Source organism: Phalacrocorax carbo, chromosome 3 (assembly GCF_963921805.1).
Source record: "Phalacrocorax carbo chromosome 3, bPhaCar2.1, whole genome shotgun sequence".
NCBI classification, from domain to species: domain Eukaryota; kingdom Metazoa; phylum Chordata; class Aves; order Suliformes; family Phalacrocoracidae; genus Phalacrocorax; species Phalacrocorax carbo.
Genome location: NC_087515.1, coordinates 19,094,029 through 19,120,571, shown reverse-complemented (window position 1 = coordinate 19,120,571; position 26,543 = coordinate 19,094,029). Strand labels below are relative to the sequence as shown.

Below are 26,543 nucleotides of genomic sequence, written 5' to 3'. Positions count from 1 at the left end.
CAGATAAACTTGGGTACTCCTCAAGATGCAGTAATCAAGCCCACAGTTAGACCTTCTGTGTAATGTAGCCTGCTCGACTTCACACAACAATTTTCATAACAAACCTAAACTTATCAGTAAGCCAACGGTCACAGCTCTTACATGGACACTGCCAGTGACCCATGCCCCACCTTGTACAAAACTGATAGAAAACTGTTTATTCTTGCTTGTTAAACTCCATAACTCAAGGCTTACAACCTTTCAGGTGCTGACATTTGTGCTGAATTTCAGGCAATGTTAAAAATTGTGGGCTTGTCCAGCTGTGGCAAATGTCTGACTGAGGAAGAATTTGCCTCGTCACTACCTGTACGGTGACCATTTTTTGGACTTGAAGGCTGCCAAACAAAACGGGGATGATATATCAAAAGGATTAGTATTGTGCAAAATTGGGTGGTTTTGACCAGGATTCATGCTAAATATTTCTATCCCTAGCTACACAGCATACATGATGCTAAGGATGGAGAAAAGAAGGAGAATCAGTGCTTGGCTTCAAAGGCTGCTTCCTGTTTCCAGGCTGGGAAGAGCCAGGCATGCAAGTGCTGGTTTCTGTCTGAAGGAAACCTGAACATATTCCATAGCCCAGGTCAGAAAAAAATTGTGGTGAATGCCAACAAAGTCCCCAACAAGGGAAGCAACACGCAGTTTAGAGGAAGCCAGAGGATGCTTAGGGTTAATCTGTGCACACTATGAATGTTTTCTAAAGCCATTTTGATTCATCACAGGCAGCAGAGTCTTTCCTGTCTTCTGTCACTCCTATTGCAGGTTCCCCCCTGTACCACTAGACTGTGCAAAGAGAAGGAAGCACAGTCTATGTGGCATGGATCTTACTGACTTAGGGAAAACAAGACAGTCATCCTTGCGTAATGGAGAAGAAAAATAGTACTCACACTGTCTGTGGGCAGCAAGGTGTTTCGGAAAAACGGCTGCACGACAACTGCAAAGTCCTCACGCTCCTCGTACCGACCACTGTTGATCAGCTGTAAGGCTTCAGCCTGTATGGAGTTACATGGTTGGAAATAGAAAAATTACTTACAAGGTTCATCTAGCATTTGTCAGCTATCAAAACATGCATATTACGCTTCTTTCAATGTAGGAAGCCATAGATTATTACTACAAATCCATCTGAATAGTTTAAAGCAGTCCAGAGAACAGCTAAGAAAATAATTTGATTCATGAAGCAATTTTCATGAGGAAAATGCACAGAAGCTAGGATAATGTGAAATGTAAAAGTTGCTTAATTGGTAACACCCCAACCCCCCAAAAAAACCCACAACAACCAAACAAGTAGTTCATACCTTACTTACAGAAATCAGTGCTGCACAATCGCAATGAGATTCAAATTAACAGAGAATTAAAAAAGGCATAAGGCCAAAATTTTTAGAGGTGACAGATGAGTCCAGAAGGCCAACCTGAGACCAAAGTACACTTGATTTTTCAGAAATGTGTGCTTGAAGTAAAATAAAACTTAAGCATTGAAAAAAATCATCTGCCACTTTTGAAAACTATGGCAATAGACATTCATACAGATAATAAAAACATCTCATTGTTACTTGCCATCTTATAAGTCCTAAAGCTCCTGGTCTTATCTCAAAACATTCCCAATCCCACTTCCTTCGTTAGGGAAAACACTCCCTGGAGAGGTTTATACAAGTGTTTTCCAAGATTAATATTTTGAGCATTGTCAGACAACATCCACTGCCAGAGCCAGAATGGAGGACAGGAGAACATAATGTGGACTGATACAGTGATTCCTATATTCATAGGAATAATGATGGAAAAACCTGCTCCAGAAGTTATTTATAGCCTTTGTTAAATTTCATTCAATCTTATGCCTGAGGCTATGAAAAGTTACTCCCAGATAGCAAGCTGACCAGTGGTAATCCATCTGTGTGCATGCTCTCAGCCCATAACAAAAGAAAAGAATATCAGTTCGGTTTAGTTCATTTTCTCTGCTGAGAGTTGCCACAGAACAGCTGATGCAAGGTAATTTGTCACCCTTGCAGCGACATGTTAATTCACTGAGCTATTCGTTGGATTCATAATGGACAAACACATATCAACAAAACAGCCATCACCAGTAACTCCTTTTCAGCTGTTGAAACAACAACTGGAAAAAGAACCAGTTCAATCTGCCTCCAGCTCAGAACTGAGGTCAAATTATAAGGCAGTGTGGAAAGACTTGCACACTGCTGGGTTTAGTTAGGCTGCAGGCAAGCTGTTTCCCAGTCATCCCTCTCTGTCCTGCTGAGGGTATACACGAGAGGAAGAGAAGCGATAAAAAAAGAGACAAGTGAAGATGATCAGTTACAGAATCAAGGCATTACCTGAAAATCTCGGTTAACTCTCTTAATTTCTTGTAGTTCAGGAGAGTTTTCCTCGGGGTTTAAGAAACATGGGCAAACTTTCCTTCAACAAAAGAAATACTAGAATTAAAAGCCAACCTGGAATAACCTACGCAATTCTTCAGCAATGTCTGCCTGCTTCAAGAAGCTCAGGATAGGTGCTCACAGCTCACATGCAGACGGAGGCCCACCTCCTTGTCTTAGAGGTGGACAGATACTTCAGAAAAAAATCGTTATTGACTTAGTTTTCAAAGTGAATACCTGTCACAGCCAGTAAGAGCTGCAGGATCCACAACTCTGAGTCAGACACAGAAGTGTTTAGTATGCCACACATTAGCAGGAAATAACTTGTGTGTTTTCACAGCAATTACGAATTTTAAAAACCCTATATACAGGCTTACAGCAGAGTTTCAGAAATCTGGGGGCTTAAAGACAAATTTGTCATGTAGTCTGACTCCTCAGACCATTGTGTTTTATTCTGTTACCCCCATATCAAGAGATAGTAACTTGTGCTTCACTGAAATGCATCCTCTAAGAATGTGTCTAGAATGAATATGAAGAGATCAAGCAATACAGTCAATTCACTTTTTTCCCTTCTAGTGCATTCCAGTAGTTAATTGCTATTATTAAAAATCTGTGACCAGCTTCATTTGAATTCATTGGGCATCAGCTCCCAACCACTGGTCTTTGTTATACCTTTCTCTACTAGACTAAAGAGCCTTTTCCCATCCATGCTGACTCCTGTAAAGGCACTGTTGCTTTCTAAAACAAGTTCCTCAGTCTTCTTTGAGTTAGGACTTTGGTCTTTTCCCTTAGGTGTGAAAAGCAGTTCCTGGTTGTGCACTCTGCTATATGCAGCCCAGCCTGTACCATAGGTGATGCAGCACTGAATACAAGGAGAGGCGTCAGGGGTGCCAGCCTGTGCTGCTGAGCAGTGAGTGGCTGGGCAAAAAAAGGCTTTGAAGTCCAGTGGTACAGCAATTATATGGTGACTTGTGCTGTGACATGCTGCCTTAGAGCCGAGAAGAGAAGTGACAACTCTGCTATCTACGGGTGCATGCCTTTAGCTCAAGTATTGGAAGAAGCAGTAGAAAGTTGGCAGGAAACTAGTGCATCAAGTAAAGGCAGCAATGAAAGTAGCTTGGAAAGCTCAGCGTGGATATCCTATTGTAGAAGCAATTTAGATTGATCCAAAAAAGTAGCACTTTAAAGGCAAAGACCTGTTTTGCTCACTTACTTTGCTGTCAAAGCGCACCCTGAAGAGCTTGCTGCTATCTGACGCAGTCCAGAAATCTCTAGTATCTCCACCACGTTAACAAAGACTCTTGGGAGCTGCAGGGATTATAATAACCAGACATACCAAATCACAGAACATGATACCACTACAAAGTGAGAAAGAAGTGCCATCCGTGGGTCAGGGAGTCAGCACAAACTGCACTGGCTGCAACCAATGGCATGTGCAGGGATTATGTATAAAGGGAGAGGGAGGGAGACATACAGTGGATGTCAGCCGAAAAATTCCCAGCAGCTAGTACAAGCTAGCTGAAATACTGCTTCACTCCAGGAGGCGTTTCCATTTTCTCCAGGGTAAATGAAACTTTGCCCAGTTGGTTTAGCCATCAAAACTGACAGTAGGATCATGCTACATTTGGTCCACAACAAAAATACTGCGAAACACAGTTTTCCTGAAACTATAGCCCACTTTCCCAGGGCATTATCCGATACAGTTGTTGAAATGCAGCGCTGAGGAGCAGTCTGACTCCAGCTATTTAGAAGATGGCCTTGTATGAAACATAATCACTGACAGTCTATCAGAGGTGAGAAAAACATCAGCGTGCTTGCCAGGAACATAGCTTGCTAGGGTATCTTAAAAGCTTACCTCCTCATAGAAAATATCCAGAGCGTCCTGAAGGTGCGTTACATACTTTTGCACTGAATAGGCTTCCTATGTAATTTAAAATTTAAAAAAAAAAAAGAGAAAATATGAATCGGTCGTCTTTCAGGAACCAAGAAGTTTAACTGTTTTGCCTGAGCAAAGGAGTCCACAGACTCTCTAGTTGCAAGGTGGTCCATGAGCAGATATACTGACTCGATGCTCCCTTTTGCCTTTGTTGGCAGATACATTTTCAGATCAAGAGGTTTATTGCCACATGCACACAGGTTGTATAGTGCTTGTGTTTCTACATCACTAATATATCCTCTTAATCTCTGTAGAAAATCCTGAGGTATATAATAGCCCTTGGCAGAGTCTTTGCCTTATAAATGACTACATAAATCACATCTTTGCATTTCATGTTGTCTTTTATGGGACCCAGAACAGACTAGTTTGCCTTATGAACAGAGCGATACTTTTTTTTTTTTAACTGTCAATCAGGGAACATTGATATGGAGGCAGCCAGGCCCCACAAAACCCGAAGGCAAAATGACTTTGTGACTGAAGTTATAGAGGTGTAGCTGTGGAGGCAAAGGCTCCAGGCAGCAGCAAAACAGAGAACGGTCCTCGGTCATTTCAATCAGCTAGGGTCCACACCCCCAGTGTGTGCCACTAGTACCTTTTCAGAGGGGATGACCACTGATAGCTAGATAAAATGCATCTTTTTCCACTATAAACTGATGTTATTTCTTTTGTCATTCTGAAGCAAGAATCAGGCATCCTCAGTAATTATTGTGTGGAGATGCTTTCCAGAATAAAACCTCACTTGTGTCCCATAACAACATGCCTAAGACACCACACTGTCTTGATTGCTTTGTCTAGTTAAGATAGAAGAGCTCTTCAGTTTATCCTTAGTGTTTTGTTCAGTGTGGGGCAGGTTGCTGGTTCTTAAATAATGCATTACTCCAGAGTCACAATACCCCAATATTAAAAGCTGTGCACTTGTTTCTGATACAATACAGATGAAGGGAACAGGACTTCTAAGTGCTTTTTAAACAAAAAGGTGCTTTGACTCACTGAGAGAGAGAAAGGTTAAGTTTCCAGGCTAGTCGCTTGCCAAGTGCCTGCATGAACATGCCTAATTCAGAGATACAAACCTTGTCCAAACAGTACTGGCATAGGTCGTTGCCTCCAACAAGGACAGTGATCAGCTTCCAATCTTCCTTGAAATTAATTTTCTAGTGGCACATAAAATAAACAGATTGCAGCATCCATTTCTTAGGCATGCAGAGGTAACACTAGCAAATGGGGCTAAATGTAGTACAGATAACATGGCAGAACAGAGAAAGAAGGCATGCTGAGTTAAGGCAGAAGAAGAAGAACATCTGCCCAGGGGGAAAACGCTAGTCTAGCTGCAATTCACCTTGGCTTTCGTAAGGAAATCCCCTTATGAATCCCCTGTCTGCCAAAGCAGACAAGATCTGTCAGGGTAGCTGAGCATAGGAACGTGTCTGTGGCAGCAAGTGTGCCTAAATCAATGTTAGCTTCAGGACAGGGATGGACAGGAGAGATTTGCCAGCTCTGTCTGAACACTGCAGGCAACATGGGGATGAAGAGATGTGGGAGTGGGTGCTGGAGTGACTCATGGAGTTTTGGAACTGGAGCTGCTGGGGATCCCTGCCATCTGGGCATGTATTGCCCCATGGCCAGGAGGGGCGAGGGGTGCCCTAGGGAACAGACAGCTGGATTAAAATAGAAGAGTCCAGGAGGCTGGTGATTTCACTGAGCTCATATAAGGGCAGCTGCAGCATCCACGTCACTGCAAGCTAACAATAGGCCCTGCTAAGAGCTGGATCTCATCAAAACATTTTGTAACGTTCAGTACAAAGAAAGGAATCAAAGGCAACTATTTTTAGTGTGGTGCATTTACATAACAAGCAAAAGGATCCCACAAAGAGATGAAGGGCCTGGGAATCACCCACAGGTCTGAATTCTTCTCCTTACCTAGCACTTTGCTCAGAAGGCCTTTCATGAAGAAGCAAAGTGTGGCAGGGACTTCCCCTGCCCCTCCCCTCCCCCCCGCCCTTTTTAAAGACACATAAAAAGCAGAGCTTTTTATAGAGCTATGTACTATTTTATTGAAGAGCCATGCCAGCTCCCTTCACTCTGCCAAACAATTGGTAATGCAGAGTAACTGACAGTGGGACTAGCATGCAGCATCCTTCAAGAGCACTGGCACAGAAGGACACACGCTTTGACAAATTCTGCTTATTCAGTACCTTCCTCTCACATTCAGCCTGAGCCAAGGAGCACCAGGCACTCCCATTCCCTTACAGTGTGCTCGTCCTGTACCAACAGCTCACACCCAGACAGTCATCCACTCAAATTCAGTCAACACTTGAAGCAGGGCAGCCTTGGTTTTCTCCCAGATTTCATCCCCCACTGCAAACTGCAGCAGCATCCACTGAATTAAATGCCAGTCACCCTTTTGGTGCCCTTTGTAGCCCTCAGTGGAGCTGGTCCACAACACTAGATCCCCTACTAATTCTCTAAAAGTTTGTGGCATGACAGGGATTCACTCAACCCTGAGGTTTTTGACCACTGATCAATCACTTACCTGTTCAGAACCAGAGTTTCAGAGGGCCTAATCTCCTGGGAAGACTTCAGTTGTCCCCCCTCCCAGTACTGCCATTTCCCAGACCTAAGAGTCAACTTTGTGATTCATGTTGGTCACCAGGTGCCTGCTCAAGTGATTTTTACACTCAGGCTTTATAACCTTCACTTTGAATGCTGCTGTTCAACTAAGCAGTCTCGTGATCTCCCCAGAGCCTTCAAATCTCTCCTCTTCCTCACTACTATCATTACAACTCATGGCCACACTGCACCCTACATTAGTCTGTGCCTTGTGCGTTTGCACCTTACCTGCATGGATTTGTATAGGTAAATTATCTCCTAAAGACTAATGCTTGGCACATTAATCTTGGAAAGCACGCCAGAGACAAGGACGCTGACTTTTCTTCCATCAGTAAAGGACTCTTCACTATTCAAACATCCCATTAAAGTCATCTCCCAGAGACCACAGGAGCACTGAGGGGTGGCCCACGTTCCACTTACCGAGCTGCTTCTCATTAGCTCCACCAATTCACGTGCTTGGGCTGACATATTACTGTAGAGAGAACAGAAGCATTTTAGATGCATGCTCTTAAAGCACATAATCTTCTTGACCTCCCACTCCTCGTTTCAGGGCATCTTCAGATCACAGCAGAAATCAGTACAAGTGATACCTCAAAAGGACAAGCAAACATAGAAGGACCAAGATCAGCAGCAGCTGCACAAGTGAATAATCTGATCTGAAAGGGCTTCAGCTAGGATGGTTGCCAAGTGGCAGGCAACTGGGATGAATTCTTCCTATCTCAGAGTTGGCTTAAGTGCATTTTGTTTGGAGAAAACCACTAATGCCCAGATGCACAGAGACATTTAGTTGCATAACTCCCTTTGAAATTTAGCGGAGGAGTTTGGTGCTTACACAGAAGCTGGGCACCTAACCAGCCTTCCTGATCTGGCCTTAAATTCCTACAGCTTGTCTTATGGCTGGAAAGTATTGCTTACATTGTGGAACTGCCAGGCTGGAGAGTCCCGGCCCAGCCCTGGGCAGGACGCAACGTCCACAGAGTGAAGCACAAACCATGCTGAGACACCAGCTGGAAACTCGAGCTCCTGATATACTAGCATGAGACTGTGCTTGAGCTAATAAGCCCTGCATCTCTTCAGCACCTACACAAATGTGCTTACATTATTTGCCCTCCCACAGCCATACTGATCGCCCAGAGTGTTTGCTCAGGGCACCCGTGAAGTATTTAGTAGCTACAAGGGCTTTGCTAGCTATTCTGAAACTCTCTTGCTTTAAATTTAATGACTGTTAAAGGTGTCACAGAAAGTCTTGGAAGCAGATTTCATGAGTAACCGTAGAGCGGGCATAGCATGTGCAATACAAACTCTTACACATTTTGGTTCTTAACAGACTAGTAGAGTTTTTCTCCGGGAGTAGAAAGGAATTAATTCCCAGCTGCTCATTCTGTTCTTTTTCTTTGCACTGCAAACATGGATGGTTTTTAATGTCATTAGGGCAGCCGTGGGCTTCTATTTGTTAGTTTGAGGCATGTTTTCCAGAAATCAAGGAATAAGCGAGAGATGGTTTTGAATTTTTTCTCATTACAGATATGGCCTGACAGTGAATCAGAGACCTGCATACTGAAGGCTGGGCAGAAAAAGATACTGGTAAAATAAGGTGCGTAACTAAGGCATTGGCTCTGGGCAAAATTCTGGGCAGAGCTCAAATCAAGTAAGGAAATTTCTCTCTGTCCCTAATTTAGAAAAAGTTACAAATAAATCCTCAAATATTGAATGTTAAAAAAAATGTAAAAACCCCACAACTAAAAACATGTGATGACAGAAACATGCTCAGTACAAACATGTCATCAGTATTAACTCAACCTTGACATGCGGTTCAAAGATAATCTGCCGGTCCATCAGTAATCACCCCTTTGCCCTTCCTTGGTTGCGACTGTGCTTACCGTGCGGTGGCGCCTCTCTCCGCAACATTGAATCCAGCTGTTTCCTTGGAGCTGCCAGTGGAGAAGCCAAAGAGGTTTGGACTGAATTTTTTCAAGATATCTTAAAAAGAGAAAACACAATGTTTAACCGTCCACAGTACAACGGCAGCATTGCCTCCCACAGAAGCGCAAGCCAATTGGGTGGTGAGACGACGGACCTGGGTTTTCCCTGCGTTCACAGAAGCTATAGCACATCTGCCTTGGAGACTCCAGTTACTGTCCAGACTTCAGCACTGCAGCTACTTCTCTCCATGGCCTTGAGGAGCCAGGGTCTGACAGCCCAGGGGACACACAGGTCCCAGGCAACTCACTAGTCTCGAATTTGAGTGCCAGAGTAATCATGGTTACTTTCCTTCATGTACCAGGAGCAGATGCTCTGAATATGGCCCTCTACCTCCCACTCCTCCAGCTACATATCAATCTAATAATATTTATTACAGATAAGTGAATTTTTTTTCACGTATCTGGATTTCACCAATGCCTTCAGTGGGGAAGCGTGATGTCTGAAAACTATTATTTTTACTGTGTCTGTAGTGCCATCTGAAACCTCTTTATAGAGTCTCATTTATAACACAAATGAAATGCATCTTCTATATTTTTTTCAAATGCAGCAATGCGCGTGTTACAAGAAAACGCATATCACATTTTGTTACCAACAATGTCAGGTATTGTCAAACTGCTCCACAGCATGGATCATGCACAAATAGATTAACCATTGTGAACCAAGTCCCCTCCAATTTATGATCACACTGACCACTTAATGGTTTCTATGGCAACTTCAGGGACTGATTACACAGAACATTAGGACAAGAAATTTATAGTATTTTTAGAATTTTTTTCAGTGCAATGTAGCAACTTGAAATCATCAGGAGGAACCGTAATCTTGTCAACAACCCTCTCTAGATGGAGTGCTAGCTGTTCCATACCCCTTTATTTGCCCACAGCCATTACAGTCAGTCACTGGAAAGCACAACATGAAACAAGGGAGGAGCAGTTCTGCCATGAACTTCTGTCACTTTCAGCACATTTACTCCTAATCATTTCTGTCAAAAGGACAATACAATCACATGCAGGTCCTGTGATGTGGAAGGGCTGAATCAACTTTACAGTTAGTCAGGTCAGCTTGGATTTCAGCTGTGACTCACATGAACTGCTCATATGCACAACAGATTGGCATCCCCCACTATTCACGAGGAAAGCATGGCCATTTCCAGATGTTTCCTAGCATCCACTTAGACTACTTTCAGAAACCTTTTGTTTTTCTCAATTCATTTTCCAGGATACTCACTGGGTAAAGTAGTCTGGGTCTCCAGGGTCCCATCACCTCCAATACTATAAAGGGAATGAACAAAATCACCAAATAGAGTTAATCCTGCAACCATCTGTCTTATTGTCACCATATGTTGCTGTAGCAGCCCAGGAATAAAATAAACCACAAAACCCCCAAAAAACCAAACCAAACAAAAAAACAACCAAAAAACCCCACCAAACCAACCAACCAACAAAAGATTAACCTCAAAACACTGCTAAGGAGGTAAACCACAAGAATTCAGGGAAAGTACTGAAAGGAGATTTCACATTAAATCAAGCAGGGCATCAGCTAAGATAGAGGCTATGCCTCCAGACTGGGAATAGAGCACACTGGGAGAAGTGATTTTTCATGTAGACATGCTGGGATGCCCATCACAGAAAGGCATATTTCCTCACCGAAGTTCCACCATGTGACCTTGCTGAAACTACAGTTGCGTGCAGTTATGCACAGACAAGAGACTGCATTAAATGGCCATTAACCACCTATCTGGGATTCTGCAATGTTGATTGTGAAAATAGCCTCTGCCTCTACCATTCAAAACTTTTCTATGCACATAGCCAATACAGTGTTATACAACTTCTGTCAGCCCCCCTGAATACATCTATGCCTGCAGATACCTACCTACAAGGGGGAAGAAAGGATGAAGAAAAGAACACATACATGCACACACGCTTATCAACCATAATTCCGCCCATATAAAGCAGGCAGTTTCCTTCCACTCTAGCATGGATATTGAGATTCACACCCACTCTGACATGCATTGTCTTTGTCCACTTTGCAATATCAAAGATGTTTGGGACATCTTCATTCAATATGCATGCAATGCCCTCACCATGTTCATACCAATCCACACTCACTCAGGCTCTCTAGCATTAGACACTGGATTAGATAATCACAGCAACAGCAATATTTTGAATAAACTCCAGAGAGACTAGCGGGAGACTGAAAGAATTCACTCATAATAATAATCCAGAACAGTTGAACACACAGGACCACACTTGTAGCAGGCTGGTCTGGTTTAAAAAAAAAGCAACAAAGCCTCCACAAAAATCAAACACCCCGCCCCCCCAAGAATCACTCCCTTTCTCTCCCAGTCCCAACTCCTCCAATCCTTACCCTGCAATACTTGCTTTCAGCATCCTACCCCTGCATTTACATACTTAAGGAGCTACACAACCCCGTGACCCATACTTTTAACTGTGTCTGTGGACAAAAATAGAGAAAGAAAATTGAGCACTTTCACCTCCAGGAAAGTCCCCTCCAGTCTGTTTGTAGGTCAGTTGCTTTGGCTCCTACTGCAGTCTGGAAAGGACGGAAAAAATAATTTATAAAATACTAGAAGAAAAAAGTGCTACAAGTTTAGATAAGACAGACATCATGACTTGAAAGTACTGAAGCGTTTTGGTAACTTTGCTCTGCATCCAGCTAAGCATTTGCAATATCCCAGTTTTAGCATAAATGGTCCATGCCCTTATTCACCACCACACATTGGCATCTGGGCAGCCCTTTATCTCTCATGCTTCAAATTCATGGGCTTCTCCTCATATACAAAAGCAGCTCATCTAGACAGTAGACCATGGAACAGAGGAGATATAGTCCAGCCAGAGGGCATCAGACTGTAAGGGTAAAGACATAAGGCTTTAGAACTACTACGCTAATAATTGTTTTAGCAAGCAACCCAATAAGACCCAGATTAACATCAACAGCATTGTATTTGTTTGGATTTTTCTGGTGGAAAATGCTTCAGCCTGGCATTTCCTGGAGAAAGCTGATTATTAGAGACTTAATCCAGAGGGAAAAAAACACACCAAAAAAAAGACCCAAAAACCACTGATGAAGAATTCCCAGCCAGTTTTAGCTGTAAATAAATCAGTAGAGGATGCTTTTTAATCTGCCAAGAAAACAAATCATTGGTGAAAAATCCACTTTTCCTCTGCTGGACCCAGTCTGCTAGTCTAACACACAGACCCGATGAGGTTTAGGCAGGTGTTTCTTTTTTTGCCAATACAGATAAGCATGTTGGCGTATCTATTGCTTTCACTGGGCACTGGTGCTAAGAAGTCAGACAGATACATTCTAGCCAGTGACATGACTAAATTGCTCAATCTTTCATTAATCTCCAACTGCATCTAGACTGAGAACAGCCTGCCTCCAGTGTGAACTTTAATAGCTTTTTAAAATAAATAAAGCCATCGGAACAGAGACATTTGTGAAGAATTTAAATAGCTCACAGGACTGGGACAGGCCTCTAGCAAGGTCAGCACCCTGACCCGCAATCATGAAAATGGGTTCTTCTGCATCTTTATAGTTTCTTAGTGGTTTCACTTAATCTAGTATTCTTCAAAAAGCCATGGTGTCAATTCAGCCATAAATGCTGACTGCATTCAGGGCTCTTGTGGGAAATACTAGGAGGAAAACCAGTGCCTTAGTGGACCAAGGCAGGTCTTTGTTGTTGCAGTCCCTCTGTGCCAGGGATGGTTAGTGCACAAAGCGTGCACTGCTGCTGGCTGTACTGCACTTTGTGTGTGTGTGTCTGTGTGTGTGTGTGTGTGTGTGCGCGCGTGCTAGTGAGGGTGTCTGCGTACACACACACGAGAAACACTTTGTCATTCCCCCCCTTGCAATAAATCCCCTAATGAAAACCCCAGTCATCTTGCTGTGGCAATGGCAACTAATAGGAACTGCATGAATAATGGCAGTATGAAAACTGTCTTGCTCAGCTCTTGAGACAGGGACCTCAAGCATCAGAGTTTGGCCCTTCTGACTAGGGCTCTCTGAGGCATTTTATGTATTAAAAGAGTTAAAATCTAAAAAAGAAGAGAGGTGTGCTAGTGCACATGTCTAGCACTAGATGTGGGGGAGGAAACAAAGCAATTAATTTTAAGAGTTATCGCAATGAACAGGAGGGAGACTTGCAGGGTTGTTCCTGAGGTCTTCTAAGAAAAGCTCAAAGCTCAGCAGGGGGAAAAAGCCAAGATTACTTCAGGTCAAGCAAAAATCAGTTTCAGAGCTAATGAGGAAGTGAAGACATGCACACCTGCCTATAGATAAGCCTGAGCATTTAAGGGCTTCAGCCCCTTCAACTCCCTCTGAACTCTACAGGAGCTGAAGCTGCTAGAATGAGCACTGGTTCAGCTCAGGAGTTAAAATTCATGGGAACTGTTGACACGAATGTTTGCTTTCATCCCATGCCAGAACAATTCTGTAGTGTTGTGTAATTCTGGAACTGTTCCCTCAGAAAACTTCAGTGCAGACCTGCAGCATTCCCTGCTATACTTTTCTGGGGCCTTTCTATTCTGTGCCTACTCTTTTCAGTTTGTATTTCTTGGTATGCAAAATACATCAGAATTTTAACTGGAATATGCCTAAACCAGGAAGCAACATCTGAAAGCAAAATTCTGAAATACAGAAGTATCAGAATTATCTCAAGCGAGAAGCACTTTGTTCTGCAGTCAACTATTTCCATAGGAATTTTTATCAAGATTTCTCATTGCAATGAAAATGCTAATTCCTTGTTCTTATTTTTTTGTCAGAAAAGACTATTCTTATAAGGCAGATATTTTCTTTTTCAAAAACACTTAAACAAACTGTGTGCAATAGAGAATGTAATCCCATTTCTGTCCTGGCCTGAATTATTCATTACTGGATTACATAATTGCCAGTGTCACTCATATCCCTTCAGGCTATTTCTTTGCAAATGGACATAGGTAGATGAGTTTTACTTTGCCAAGCTAAAGCAATTTGCTTTCTATCTGATGATGCCTGACGTGACCACATCTAGGTAGAAATCAACAACTGCTCTTCTCATTCTAAATGTGGGAACGCAGCAGTACTCACAGTCAGGGAATCACCCAGTGCTCCTATGACTTTGATATCAACAGGTTGTAGCTCATGTACTAAAAAGCAGTAGGAGGAAAAAAAAGCAGAATTATTGATAACTAACACAAAATACTGTTTAACAGAATAAAGATGCAAGTCTTCGGTTCCAACCTGATGGTGTTTTTACAGACTTTTAGTGAGAATGAGCCTTCAGTCCTGTGTGTCAGCTAGGCAAAAGGTGTAACTTCTTGCCTGTGCTTGCAACAGTGTACTCAACTAACAATGAAATAAATGGACCTTAAAACAGCTTAGGAAAAAGAATGAAAATAGATTAGATATGTTTAGGGATGCATACGTTCAATCTCTTTCAACTGATTTTCAGGTTTGGGTCACAGATCAATACTTCCCATTAGCAATCTCCCCATAAAGCCTTGCAACTACACACAGTGCTCCTACTATGCTGCTTATCAGAGCAGTCTCACCAGGTAGGTCAAACTTGCTAAGCCACTAACCTACCTAGACAATTTTAATCTGCCATGTCACTGTATATGATATATTATAAATTATAAACATGATCATATTTATCCACAGAGTACACACCTGCTGTGTTGCAGAACTTGCTGCTTATGGCAAGACAGAATTTCTTCCTTTGCTGCTAAATATATCATAGAATGGTTTAGGTTGGAAGGGTCCTTTAAAGGCCATCTAGTCCAACCCCCCTGCAGTCAGCAGGGACACCTTCGACTAGATCAGGTTGCTCAGAGCCCCATCCAACCTGACCTTGAATGTTTCCAGGGATGGGGCATTTACCACCTCTCTGGGCAAGGTGTTCCAGTGTAAAGTCTCATAGTAAAAAAATTTTTCCTTATATCCAGTCTAAATCTACCCACCTTTAGTTTAAAACCATTACCCCTTGTCCTGTTTTTGTTTGTCAGCTTTTGTTTCCTTTCCACCTAGGGTTTGCAATTTCAAAGTCTTATTATTTTTAAAAACAAAAGGAGAAATCTTTCCTATTTGTGATTTTAGCTTACGAGTTGTTTCTCACCTGATGTTGGGACATGACTGGATGGAGTCTGTTCAGAACATGACAGGTCACTGCCCCAATTCTGAAACGGCAAGTTACAAAATTGGGTCACCTTATGGTTATGTATATGGTTTAATTGTACAGAGAAAGGCAAAGCCAAGTTAAGACATATATCCTAGGTTGGTGCCTATATAGCTCAACAGTCCTTTCTTCCTCTATGTGGAATGCTGTCCAAGCATCAATTCATTTTGGTGACATTTTCCAGCCAAAACATAACATTCTTCCAATGGCAAAATATTTAATCTAGAAATATTGCTTGTATGACAAAGTTCCATAAGGGGGATAATTTTTTCTCTTCCTCTCCATCCTGGACATTATGTCCATGATCTAGAAGGTGGAGTCTTCAGCTTTGAAGTCCAGCTCTGTCTCAAGAGGCATCAGATGTAAAAGCAAACAAAACAAAAATCTACAACAAAAGCCTCTGCAAAGTTCTAATATTATTTTGATTTCCCATGTACCTCACTAGAAACCTATTCTTTTTGTAGAAACTTTCAAAAAAGGTTTGCTTTCTCTGAATATAATATTTTAAAAAATTTTTGAAGCTTCAAAAGTTTCAGTAAAGAGAGCTGTCAGGCTCTAAATCATTAGATTACCATATATTTGAAGAGGATATCGTAGCTATTACGCTTATTCCACCAGTTGAGGAAATTGAGTCAAACACACATCACAGAATATCTTGGTTCACCAGCAGAAGCAGCTGATGAAGGTGTCACCCATGTTCTTGGGTAGTCAGCAACAACATTGGCTGAGAAGGTAGCGAGGGAAAAATTGCAGCTGTTGTAATGGGCAGTCCCTGTAAGAGCAAAGGCATCTCCTTAAGCTGATCTAAGAGCTAGTCCTGCTTGGAGTGGAACGTTGGACTAGGGATGTGCTGAGGCACCTTCCAACACAAATTATTCTAGAATTGCACAATTCCACCATCCAGAGAAAAACTGCATGGATAAGCAGTGTTCAGAAAACATGGTTAGAGCTGAAAAACATCAAGACAAGTTCATCTGTTCTTGTAAAAAAATGGTGTAATAGGCTCTACTATCAGCCAGCTAGTTAAAAGCTAGTTGCAGAGGCTAGAAAGGGCAGCTGGGCTTATTTTTAGATCAGAGAGGAAACTGTTCCTATACTCTCTCTACTGTTTCTTTCCTTTACCCTATAATTTCAAAAGCTATTGCTGTTGAGATTCAGTGGAAGTGCAAGAATTACTCATTAAAAGTATAACTCTAGCTCTACAGATAGAAATCCCATTTCAGTATTGCAAACTATGGTTTGTTGAAACAATATCAGCTGTTGCTCTTTGTAAACCCTCAAGGCACACAGAGATTTTCATAATTTGACTAGGCATGAGGCCCACCCCAGCATGCCAAGCTAGCCCAGCTCATTTTGACTGCTATCTCCAGCCACATTTGTATCACCGAAACAGTGTGCTCTGTGCAGGAAGTCTTCATGCCTGCAGCCATTTGACAAGAGCAAGTTACTGCCTCATTTCTGTGAGTCCTACACCAAATTTGTTTCTGCAGTTTGTTTAATCTACCTTGTGGCAGTTGTTCAGTCATTGTGGAAAGTGAATCCCATTCTTTGTACGTGGGTGCATATGCAATATGTAAGGGCGACTGCCCTCTACAGGTTAAACTTACTGGAGTGCATGGAAGTATAGCGGCTCAAGAAGAGAACATGTAAACCTTCCCCAGATCATTTGGGGGCTCAGAGTTCTAAGTTATCTTCTCCCTGTTGTGAGGAACTTGCTATCTGAATTAATGACGCATCCCAGGTGACTTACTGTTGAGCATAGTTTTGATACAATAGCACCAATTAATACAATTAATTTTCTTTGGCTTTTAAGAAGAGTTTAACGTTTGTTTACACAGGAGAAAGTACCATACAAGGTAGGCTTCCCCTTATGAAAACTGGTAATAGTTTATCTCATCTATAAATTCAGGATCGTGTGTGAAGAGTCACCAGATACCGCTTTGCATAGTTTGCCTAAAATGCAGCAAAAGATGCAACAATTACCTCTGTTGGCTCATTAGTGGGCTCCACAGGTGGATGTGTGTAGTTGGTATTCTTGTACGTTCCCAGGAATGGCTTGTTCTGGAGAAAGAGGAATACAAAAGTAAGAGAAATTAGGCAACAAACACATCGCACAGACCATAGCAAGTTTTGTCAAGACATCATATCGCCAAGAAAGTAATTGCCTAATCTGCAAAATGGGGATCTGGATTTTGAAACCATGCTCGCGCCTTAAAATTCAGAAGTAAGATTTGTGTTTAGCACCTTATGGCAAAAATTACATATGCCAGATCCCAACTGCATTTTAACATTTTCTTCTCCTAACCTTCCACAAATTACTTAGACTTTATTAGAGATTTAGTCCTTTCAAAAGACATGATGTAAATAGCCCAGAGAAACCTGGGCAGATCTTCCTGCGTCAACCAAGGGGACATGAAAGATTCATTACTGAAAGGATCACTCTTCCCCACAAGAGAGGCTATATAATACTGCACGGTTATTTTTGTTCCCTACTAATGCAGCATGCATTCAGGAAGACATGCACATTGCATAAACTAAAAAAGTTTCACTGGGATGCCCACTTATCTCAATTAACAGCAATTTCAGTATCTGCATGAGGAGGTTTTATTAAGCACTAAAATCAGAAGGCATATTTAATTGATTAGAAGACCCACTGTTCTCTTATTTGCAAGGTTTTATCCTACTTTGTGTTATCTCAATATAAATAATTTTCCTTGGCTTGTTGGGCCCTTACAGTCTGGCACACCTGCTATTTTCATGGACGTGGCTACCTGAAGTAGGATTTTAAAACTGTAGTTAGAAATTGTGGGAACAATAAATGGAATCTGTGGGTGTCAGAGTCTGAAATGATTTGCTATTCCCTTTAGTAAGACAGAAGGTGAAATCCCCTGGAAACAGTCTATTTCTTTGTAACACTGGTTCAAAATCTTTAGCTCAGAGCTTTCTGAGCAGGGAAAGCTACTGGCACTTCTATCAATGACTTTTTAAAGCACTGTGGGCTTACCATTTCTGAAAACAATGGCCATATATTACTTGCAAGGGATATAAAACTTTTCTATGCCTACTTCTGAAAAGCAACATCTTTGAATAGGAGTAAATGAAGGGAAAGAAGTACAAAATCCATGTTATTTGCCACTGGTGAAGTAGTTAATTTAAGCCTCTTCGAAAGAAATAGATCCTACTTCATTTTACCTAGAAATAAGTGAATCTGAGAAAGTTTGGAACATGCTGATAAACAACTGAGCAGATCTTCCTTTTCTGACAGGATGGACATGATATTGACAAAATCATCCTGTATGACTTGACTGTCTGTCTCTAGACCTGAGAGAACAACTTAGCTCCCTGATGTGTTCAGTTCTTTGGCCTCTTCATTGAAACTGCTGAAGAAAGGAACCCAATTATTGCTGACTGCAGCAGTCATTTCTACGTGCTGATACCTAGCAACTGTACTGCAAGTTCAGCAGTTTGTTTTATAACAGTAGAAGCAGCTTCCAAAGAGTCCGAAGTATCCCTGTTATGGATCAGGCCAGGAAAACCAACCTGCCACTAATTCAAGAGGTAACAGATACTGGGTTTTTCAGAGCTGCTATAGTGCCCAAACCCCATTGATTCTAACAGGAGCGTTAACACAGCTTATTCTGCTGTTTGCTGCTTGAGCTGCCTCTGTACTTCACAAACATAAGAAAACACAACCTCCGGTACAACTGAAAACACACAAATCAGCATGTTATCAATCAGTATTCATGGCACAGCAGAAGGCCAAGGGACACAGAGCCAGTATATGAGAGCACTTACTCATTCAGAGGTAAGCAGAGAACAAAAGTTATCAGGAAACTTGTTCCAGACATACTGAACCCCTGCTCTCTGTAGCAAGCACAAGCACCTACAGCCTCCTGATACCCAGCTTCCACAACATTGGTATATTTACCTGAGTTGGACAGTCAAGGACGATGTCATCCATGAAATTAAATGAGTCAGCTTTCTGGCCTACAGGCTGTAACTAGAAAGGAAGACAAAACCCCCTATTTTGTAACCATGTTAGCTCATCTTACATTTGTATAACAATTCTAATCCAAAAGAATCTAAACATACCTTTCAAATTTATATAAAGCTGCCTGTATTTACAGACCTTGATTTACCCACAGCTGAAATGCATCTATTTCTGAAAAAACATGGCAACTGCGTAACAAAACAGCAACTCTAGAAAGAAGCTTAAATTGGGAAGTGGAAAGATACACTGGATCAGTTTAAACTCCTGGAGGATTTTGGCAGGCACATGAAGTACCTTGGAATTTTGCCAGAAGGCAAGGTCGTAAACTCTCTTTTCTTGCATAAAAGACAAGACACTAAGAGTCCCTCAATTTTTATAGCTAAGCTGCATGATGGCATCTCCAACAAAAGGCTGTTTATACAAAGAAGATTATACCAAATATAATTAGAGGCACTGCTTGATGATTGCAAGCAATCATGTCAGCTGTTAAGACATTACCCCGAAGCATAAAGAAGTTACCATCCAGGATCTGAGATACCACCTCTGACTGCATGCGTAATCCTACTGCACTGCAATGCTAAGTAAAATGGCTTTGCTTAAGCAATCTTTAATGACACTGTTTTATTGAGCTTCACTCATTTCCAAAGGTAGTAAAACTAAACTGAATTAAAGCCACTTTAATTCCTAATGAAATATTCACAACACATGGATTTAAAACAAACTTCTAAGTAAACCATTTTAAATTGCCATATACAGTTACAGTTCTTTATTTGGAGGCTTCCCACATCAGCTCATAGAAACATCATCCATATTGAATACTGTTCTGCCTTTCATGACAATGGGTGAAGTAGACTTGCAGTTGCTCAGCTGAAATCATGAATGATCAGGTTCATGCACTTACAGCACCCCTCTCCTCCCCACACGCTTTTAGAAGCAAAAGATTCTAGGCTGAGAGCAGCACCAGAAATTTGAGGGTATCTGACTAGTAAAGAAGAAACACACACAAGGTCCAGCATTATCCAGGCCTTCATCGCAAAGTTTGTTACGGAGATTATTTTAATGGTAGTCGGGTCTAGGTAAAGGCAACATTATATGCAGAGCCTGTCACCTTACCACAGCATTCCAGAGAGCCTTGGCAAGCTGAGAATGGCCTTTCTGGCTTGGATGGAAGCAGTCAGGTGAAAAGTAGGAGGTATCTGGGTGCCCATCCTACAGAGGAAAGCATAAAGGACATCTGAGTGCAGAAGAATTCACACAGCTCCAGCTTGGGGTTGCTGAGGCCTAATCAGAGCCAGTAATGAGGTTCATGCTACTTGTTCTTGCTGCTCCAGTGTAGAAAGTCTCATGATCACCTGGTGATACAAAGTGTACTTCAGCAGGATCATGAGCTACCAGAAACACTTAACTAGAGATGCTTATGTACATTCAAGGGTAGATCCACCCAGAAGTAGGAAAACTACAATTTTCCATTACGTGTCTAGTCTCTCTTTGGGTTCTGCAATCAAGATGGGTTCCTCTCCTCGGCGCATCACCGTACCACAGGCACCACTATGCTCTGCAGTACCTTTACATGGTAACAAGCATGTTACGGATGCTTCACCAGAAGGAAGAGAGCTCATCTGCTTTTTCACAGCTGTGTCAGTTCTGCAAGTTCGAAAGGAGCAAGAAGCAAGTGTCTGAGTGAAGGCAGCCAGGCTGACCGAGTACACCAGTACAGTCCCCTTTCTGAGCAAAGCTGTACTTTAATACAGACACTGGTACTTCTGAAGGAAATGGAGTTTGGAAATTTAAATATCTTGGCTTTCATATAAGTATTGAGATGAGAGAAAATTTAGGTCGCAGATAACTGAACATTTTTTTGTCAGAGCAGTCCTTCCTCAAACTTGAGCAGGTTTTGATTCAGTGTGTTTGGGATAACTTATTAGAGGACTACTACCAAAATTTGCATCTGTATCTGATCTTCTGCAAATTCAGAGGCAGAGTTTTCAGTTCAAGAACATCTGAATGTTATGCAAGATAAGAATGAAAAGCAACATCCTGAGCTTTCTTAAGATCTGAACTAATCCTTGTGAGACTATAAAAAAAGTTCACAAATATTTTGCTGCTTCTGTTTTTATTTGTGTTCCCTACCTCAGTACCAAAACCTCTAGTGATAACTTTTCACAGAAACCAGCTTCACAGCACAAGCAGCAAGCAAAACCTTACATAAATTCCCACCCCTCTACTCTCCCCCTCAAAAAAACCAAATCAAAACAAAAAAACCCACCCAAAATTAATGCCTGTTTTTCCTGAGAAGCTTTCAGTCAGTTTTCCAAATTTGTCTGTAGCAGCATCTGAACTTTTCAAACTTATCACTAGCTACTGCCAGTGTTTTCGGGAAACTCCAGTTCAATTATACCAGAGCAATCCCTGCTCAATATTCTGCCCCATCTGCTCTTAGTTCCAGGTGAGATGAGGAAGTGCAGATGCATGTGAAAATTAGTTGCATTTCCAAAGAGGTTTGGATCATTTCCTAGATTTATAGTTTACCATTCAAGGTACTAAAATATAATTGCCAATAACAGGAAAAAGGGCTCACTATGTAAAACTACTACTTCCATCAGGTCATATGTAAACTTCTCTTTCTGTCAGACATAGAAGAATGAGTTACGGGACACGAAGAGGATGTGATGCTGTAGTCTCCAGTGAGCAATGCAGACATGTTGCTTTAAGAACTGTAACTTAATCTCTGTCTTTTATTAATCATGTTATATTTTCAGAAAGAAAAATATTTATGTACCCTTGAGAAAATACACAAACCTCTGCATTCAGGTTTTGATTCATTTTCCAAAACAGGAATTCATACTGACAGCACGGTATGTAAAATAAAACTGCAAACTAGATGAAGAAATCTGATGTACTGTACCAAAAAGGAACAACTTCTAATACGAAAAGCACAGAACAAGCTGAAACTATTTTGCATGTAGTCTCTAAAAGTTAGATACCCACTCTTAGTCCTTTGCATGTAGAAGTCTCTTTGGACCTTACCTGACCAAGAGGAATCTTGGGATTTTGGAGGAAAGGCTGGATGATCACTGTAAAATTTTCATGAGTGTCGTATCTGCCAGACTCCACTAGTCTCTGAATGCCAAGCTGCAAGAAAAAAAAAACAACCCACAACCACCAGTAATCCATCAACATGTCTGTATCATAACTAGTTGGGTTGTCTGGTTTTTATTTTATTTTATTTTGAGAGCCTGAGAATCAGAAGGAAGATTTTACTTCTTTGCTGAAATAGCCACAGATGTTGGCAAAAGGTGAGCCTTGCAAAGTGGCTGAGAAGGCTGGAACACAACACTACAACCATCTGTGGGGGACAGGATTTTGGTGGCTAAACTCCCACCTATTCATCTGTAGTAGAAAACAAAATTTTTCTGAAGAGCTTTGCTGCTGGTTTTAGTCATATGGTGTTTTGGATAGCATCAGATTACCCCCTGCTTAGTTCATAGGGCCCATTTGGGTAAAATATTTATATATGTTATGTTGCTTAGTAACCAAGAGCTCACCTCAGCTGGAAATAAAGTAACTGCACCACTCTTGATAAACATACCTGGTAAGCTCTGGTGGCTTCCCTCACCATCGTTAAATTTGGTGAGTTTTCTTCTCCTGTGAGAACACAACTACACAGATAACTGTGGGAGAGGTTAGAGGAGAAAGCAGGAATAGAAAGAGTTAGAGATCTGAGAATGCAGAAGTCACGCTTTGCCACCCAACACCCTAATGACATGGGAGGAACAAGGAAACCTGTACAGTTGTGTTTCTGCAAAGACATCTTATTGTCCTTCCCATCGTCCATCATTTCAACCCTTAGTCTTATTTTCTGCCTCACATGAATAACACTACCCTAAATCAGTTTGGTTTTACCCCCAGGTATATCAAAGTGATGTACACTGTACTGTGATGGTTTGTCCCATTCATTACACCCTGGCATCCAAAGGCTGCATTACCTCTGAGCTGATACTTTTCCAATCAACAATTCCTTTTACAATCCCAAAACAGAATTTGTCCCTGTCTGGAGGGTCAGCAAACAATGCTAATTACCCATTGCAATAAAGCCTCTGAAAGAGGAGAAATCTCTCTACTCTGCAAATACTTCACATGCTCTCAAAAGGCTTGAAAATCCCAATGCTTGTAGACTTCAACCCCACCTTGAGGAACCCTGTATCAATAACTCTAACCCAAGTTCATTGAGGTATACATTATATATCACAAGAAACCTTACAGTTCTAGACATGGACAACACACAGGTCCTCTGACAACACTTATGTCAAAGCCAAGAGAAGGCAACGCCATCAGGCAGGGTGATGTCAGCACTGCATGGGGTATATGTAGGACTGTAGTGCTACCTTTGAACATCACTTCAAGTGGTGGGAGAAGCATGGAATAAGAACATGCTTTATCATCATGGATAGTAAGCTCAGGTACAAAAGGAAGTCAAACAAGCCTTACTCTGCCATGTAAGTAGGGCAATAAACTTGAGAATCCACAAACAACTGTCTCAGAGGAAGGAGGTCCATCACTTGAACCAGACTCACTAGAGCTTTCGGAACCTGAAAGGTAAGTCAGACTCTAGCTTAGAAGGAACGGTTTATGCAGTCCACAGTGCATTTATTTTACCCCAAAGTCCAGCCATTTGACAGCCCTTCTTCTTCATTGTTTGGAGGGGGGGGAGGGGGGGCAACAAGCCCCCCACCAAACTCTCCAACTCAGCTTTTGATTATTTTCCACACCATGGTCCAATGTTAGTCTGTCATTTCAGACTGCATCTCACTACACTCAGGTAACAAGACCAAAAAAAAAAACAACCAAAAGCTTTTATAGAAGTCAGTGGAATATGTTTGGTACCAGAATGAAAAAAAAAAAAAAAAAGCCCAAAATCAAACAAATAGGAGAACTATCACCAATCAGTCATTACTAATATGAGCTAGCATGCCAGGACAGTTTCACAGCACTTGCCTGCTTGTGCAGAATGTCAAGAGTTTCTTGAATCCTTCTGACAAAATTCACAGCTGAGTAATGATCCTGAGAGAAACAGAAGAGAAGAGATTACTGCTAACCAGCAACACAAGGCATTTTGCTTGGGAGGCTGGAGAATCACATTCATTCACTTCCTTTTCTGCCATACAACATTGTGGTCAGTAGAATGTTCTTTCTTCTTTCTGGAGACTAGGGATTTTAAGCATATCAATTAATCTAAAATGTAGAAAGACTCGGTGAAATTTTGGATTTAAAATAAACCTTGTTGAGTAGCAGTATATTTAACCCAAATCCACTGGGTCCCTCATGTAAAGACGCAGGAAGGAACCCCATGTGAATGCATGCTGAACAGCATAAACTAAGCAGCCATAGACGTGCTCAAAGCCAGCTGATAAGCTCTCATAAAGCTAGGTGAAATCATTGCTAGTCAAGGTCATAACTATAAATAAAGCAATAAAACTTGGCAGCAGCAAAGATGCCTAGCGAGGCTCCTGCAGAAGAAGCAAATTTCTTAAGCACAGGGGGTTGCAGGAGAATTGAAAATGCTCACAAGAAGTTAGCATATTAAAGGAAAGAGAGTAAGAGCTGGCAGAGAAAGGTGGCCTCTCCCTGCCACCTGCCCACTCAACTCCCATGATCTCCTTATGGCAGCCCTAAAGGCTTCTCCACAATCCAGAGAAGCATAAAATTCAAATTATATTGAGCACTGTAGCAACGTCCCTCGTACATACCTCACTTGTTCCTAGCACCTCCCTACACTGTGAGTTATGGGGTGATGGCAATTGTAGGATTGGACTAGTGGTAATTCAAAGCAGTGTAATTCTTTTTTTGGATACCTAAAGAGGCCATGAGCAGCAGAGGGATTACCACATCAGAGGAGTGAAACTTTTCTTCTTTTCCACTTTTTGCTCATAGTCAAAACAGCGCAAAGAGAAATGGTTCTTACCCTGGAGTAAGCCAGAGAGAACACAACCATCCTACTCTGCCACTGGTGTTTTTATATCAGGGCACTACCAGCAGCAACCACCATCAAACATAAAGCAGCACGTATAACTCGTGCTATCTCTGTGAAGGCTCTAAAGGTCCATGGATTTCCCTTGACGTGTTTCTACACTGACATCACAGTCCCAGCTCAGTTTCAGTTAACCAGTTTTACTACTCACAGGATCTTTGCAATAGTTGCACAGATCATTGCCTCCAATATGCACCGTTATGAGCTTCCAGTCAGCACTGAAGTCAATTCTCTGTGCAATAGAAAAGAAAATAACAAGCCTGAATTTCTTTGACTTTGTGATACACAGATGGTATTATTGCAGGTGGGTCTATCATGTGAAGCAACACCTGTTTCTTTTTGTGCTGTAAGATTAAAGGAGTCCCAGACAACTTACAGGATCAGTTTTCATTAGTCTCAGGAGATTCCTTGCTTGGGCTGGTAAGTGCCTGTGAAGGACAACTAGTGAGTAAAAAGAAACACCCTTATGGAGACATCAACATTAATGCTCTTCACACACCTTAAATCAAGTTGTCAGATATCAGAAGGGTTGCATGTGGAGACAGTACAATCCTCACGTTGCCGTGACCAAATTACATGTTCACATCTTTGCAGAAAGTCAACATCAAGTTGAACTTGAATACTGATTTTACTCAAATTCAGTAATTAATCTGGAACCATAAGTTTAGCTTCTATTACAGTACTTAACACCTAAAACAGCTGAAAAGCGAGAGACAGCAACATGTTTGCAAGCAGATGGCCTATTTAGAACTAGACTGCTATCAATCTATTCCTCATGGACTAAAACAACAAGGGAATCCCAAGTCCCAGTATTGAACTGGCCTCTTGAGCAATGCTCATCACCCTGCAAACCTGAAGTGTTTCAGAGTTCACTGTGCACACCTCCACCATTTCTGTAGCTTGCGCCCAGAGTCAATACTTAATTTTCAATTATGTAAAGCAGCTCTGTGCACTCTACCTTTCCAGGGTAATTAAAAACCCAAGAAACTTTCAGGATTACTCAGAGAAGTTAACAGCCTCTCTGTTTTCCAATAGCCAGGTAAGCACTCTCTCTTTTCTGTATATACACATATGTGTATGATGTATATGTGTGTGTATACATGTATGCACATATATGAACGGCTATCAATTTTAAGTTACCTAGGCTGAACACTTCAACCTTGTTTGACTGCCCTGACACGTTGGTTCTCTTTTCTATGCATATTTGAGGATGTGGTTGGAAAGCTTTGGCCTTCCAGGCGTATCTGTGGTATGGTATGAGCTGTCTCTCCCTCCAGGCTCTTGTTAGAAGCACTTTGCTGGCTGTCTATCATTTCTAGAAGCGTATCAGCTGACATTAATAAGCATGACACTTGTTTTGTATAGCAACCCAAGCTTAGCTCTCCTTTGCAATGCTGAGTCTACTTGTAGGAACAGGCGAT

The 26,543-nt window shown here is 41.7% G+C and overlaps 1 protein-coding gene across 1 annotated transcript in view; it reads right to left on the bottom strand.

The window, feature by feature from the left end:
• Positions 1-26,543, bottom strand: part of PLB1 (phospholipase B1) — a 53,210-nt gene that overhangs the window by 4,755 nt on the left and 21,912 nt on the right. The window contains exons 18-37 of the mRNA XM_064445468.1: positions 25,499-25,550; positions 25,274-25,354; positions 24,090-24,155; positions 23,583-23,683; positions 22,684-22,765; positions 22,122-22,226; positions 20,208-20,303; positions 19,032-19,103; positions 17,087-17,164; positions 15,044-15,104; positions 14,017-14,075; positions 11,423-11,481; positions 10,156-10,199; positions 8,829-8,928; positions 7,369-7,420; positions 5,412-5,492; positions 4,261-4,326; positions 3,619-3,713; positions 2,364-2,445; positions 927-1,031 (exon numbers count right to left, since the gene is read on the bottom strand). Coding sequence (XP_064301538.1) covers positions 927-1,031; positions 2,364-2,445; positions 3,619-3,713; positions 4,261-4,326; positions 5,412-5,492; positions 7,369-7,420; positions 8,829-8,928; positions 10,156-10,199; positions 11,423-11,481; positions 14,017-14,075; positions 15,044-15,104; positions 17,087-17,164; positions 19,032-19,103; positions 20,208-20,303; positions 22,122-22,226; positions 22,684-22,765; positions 23,583-23,683; positions 24,090-24,155; positions 25,274-25,354; positions 25,499-25,550 — 1,537 coding nt within the window. The remainder of the gene's footprint in view (positions 1-926; positions 1,032-2,363; positions 2,446-3,618; positions 3,714-4,260; positions 4,327-5,411; positions 5,493-7,368; positions 7,421-8,828; positions 8,929-10,155; positions 10,200-11,422; positions 11,482-14,016; positions 14,076-15,043; positions 15,105-17,086; positions 17,165-19,031; positions 19,104-20,207; positions 20,304-22,121; positions 22,227-22,683; positions 22,766-23,582; positions 23,684-24,089; positions 24,156-25,273; positions 25,355-25,498; positions 25,551-26,543) is intronic.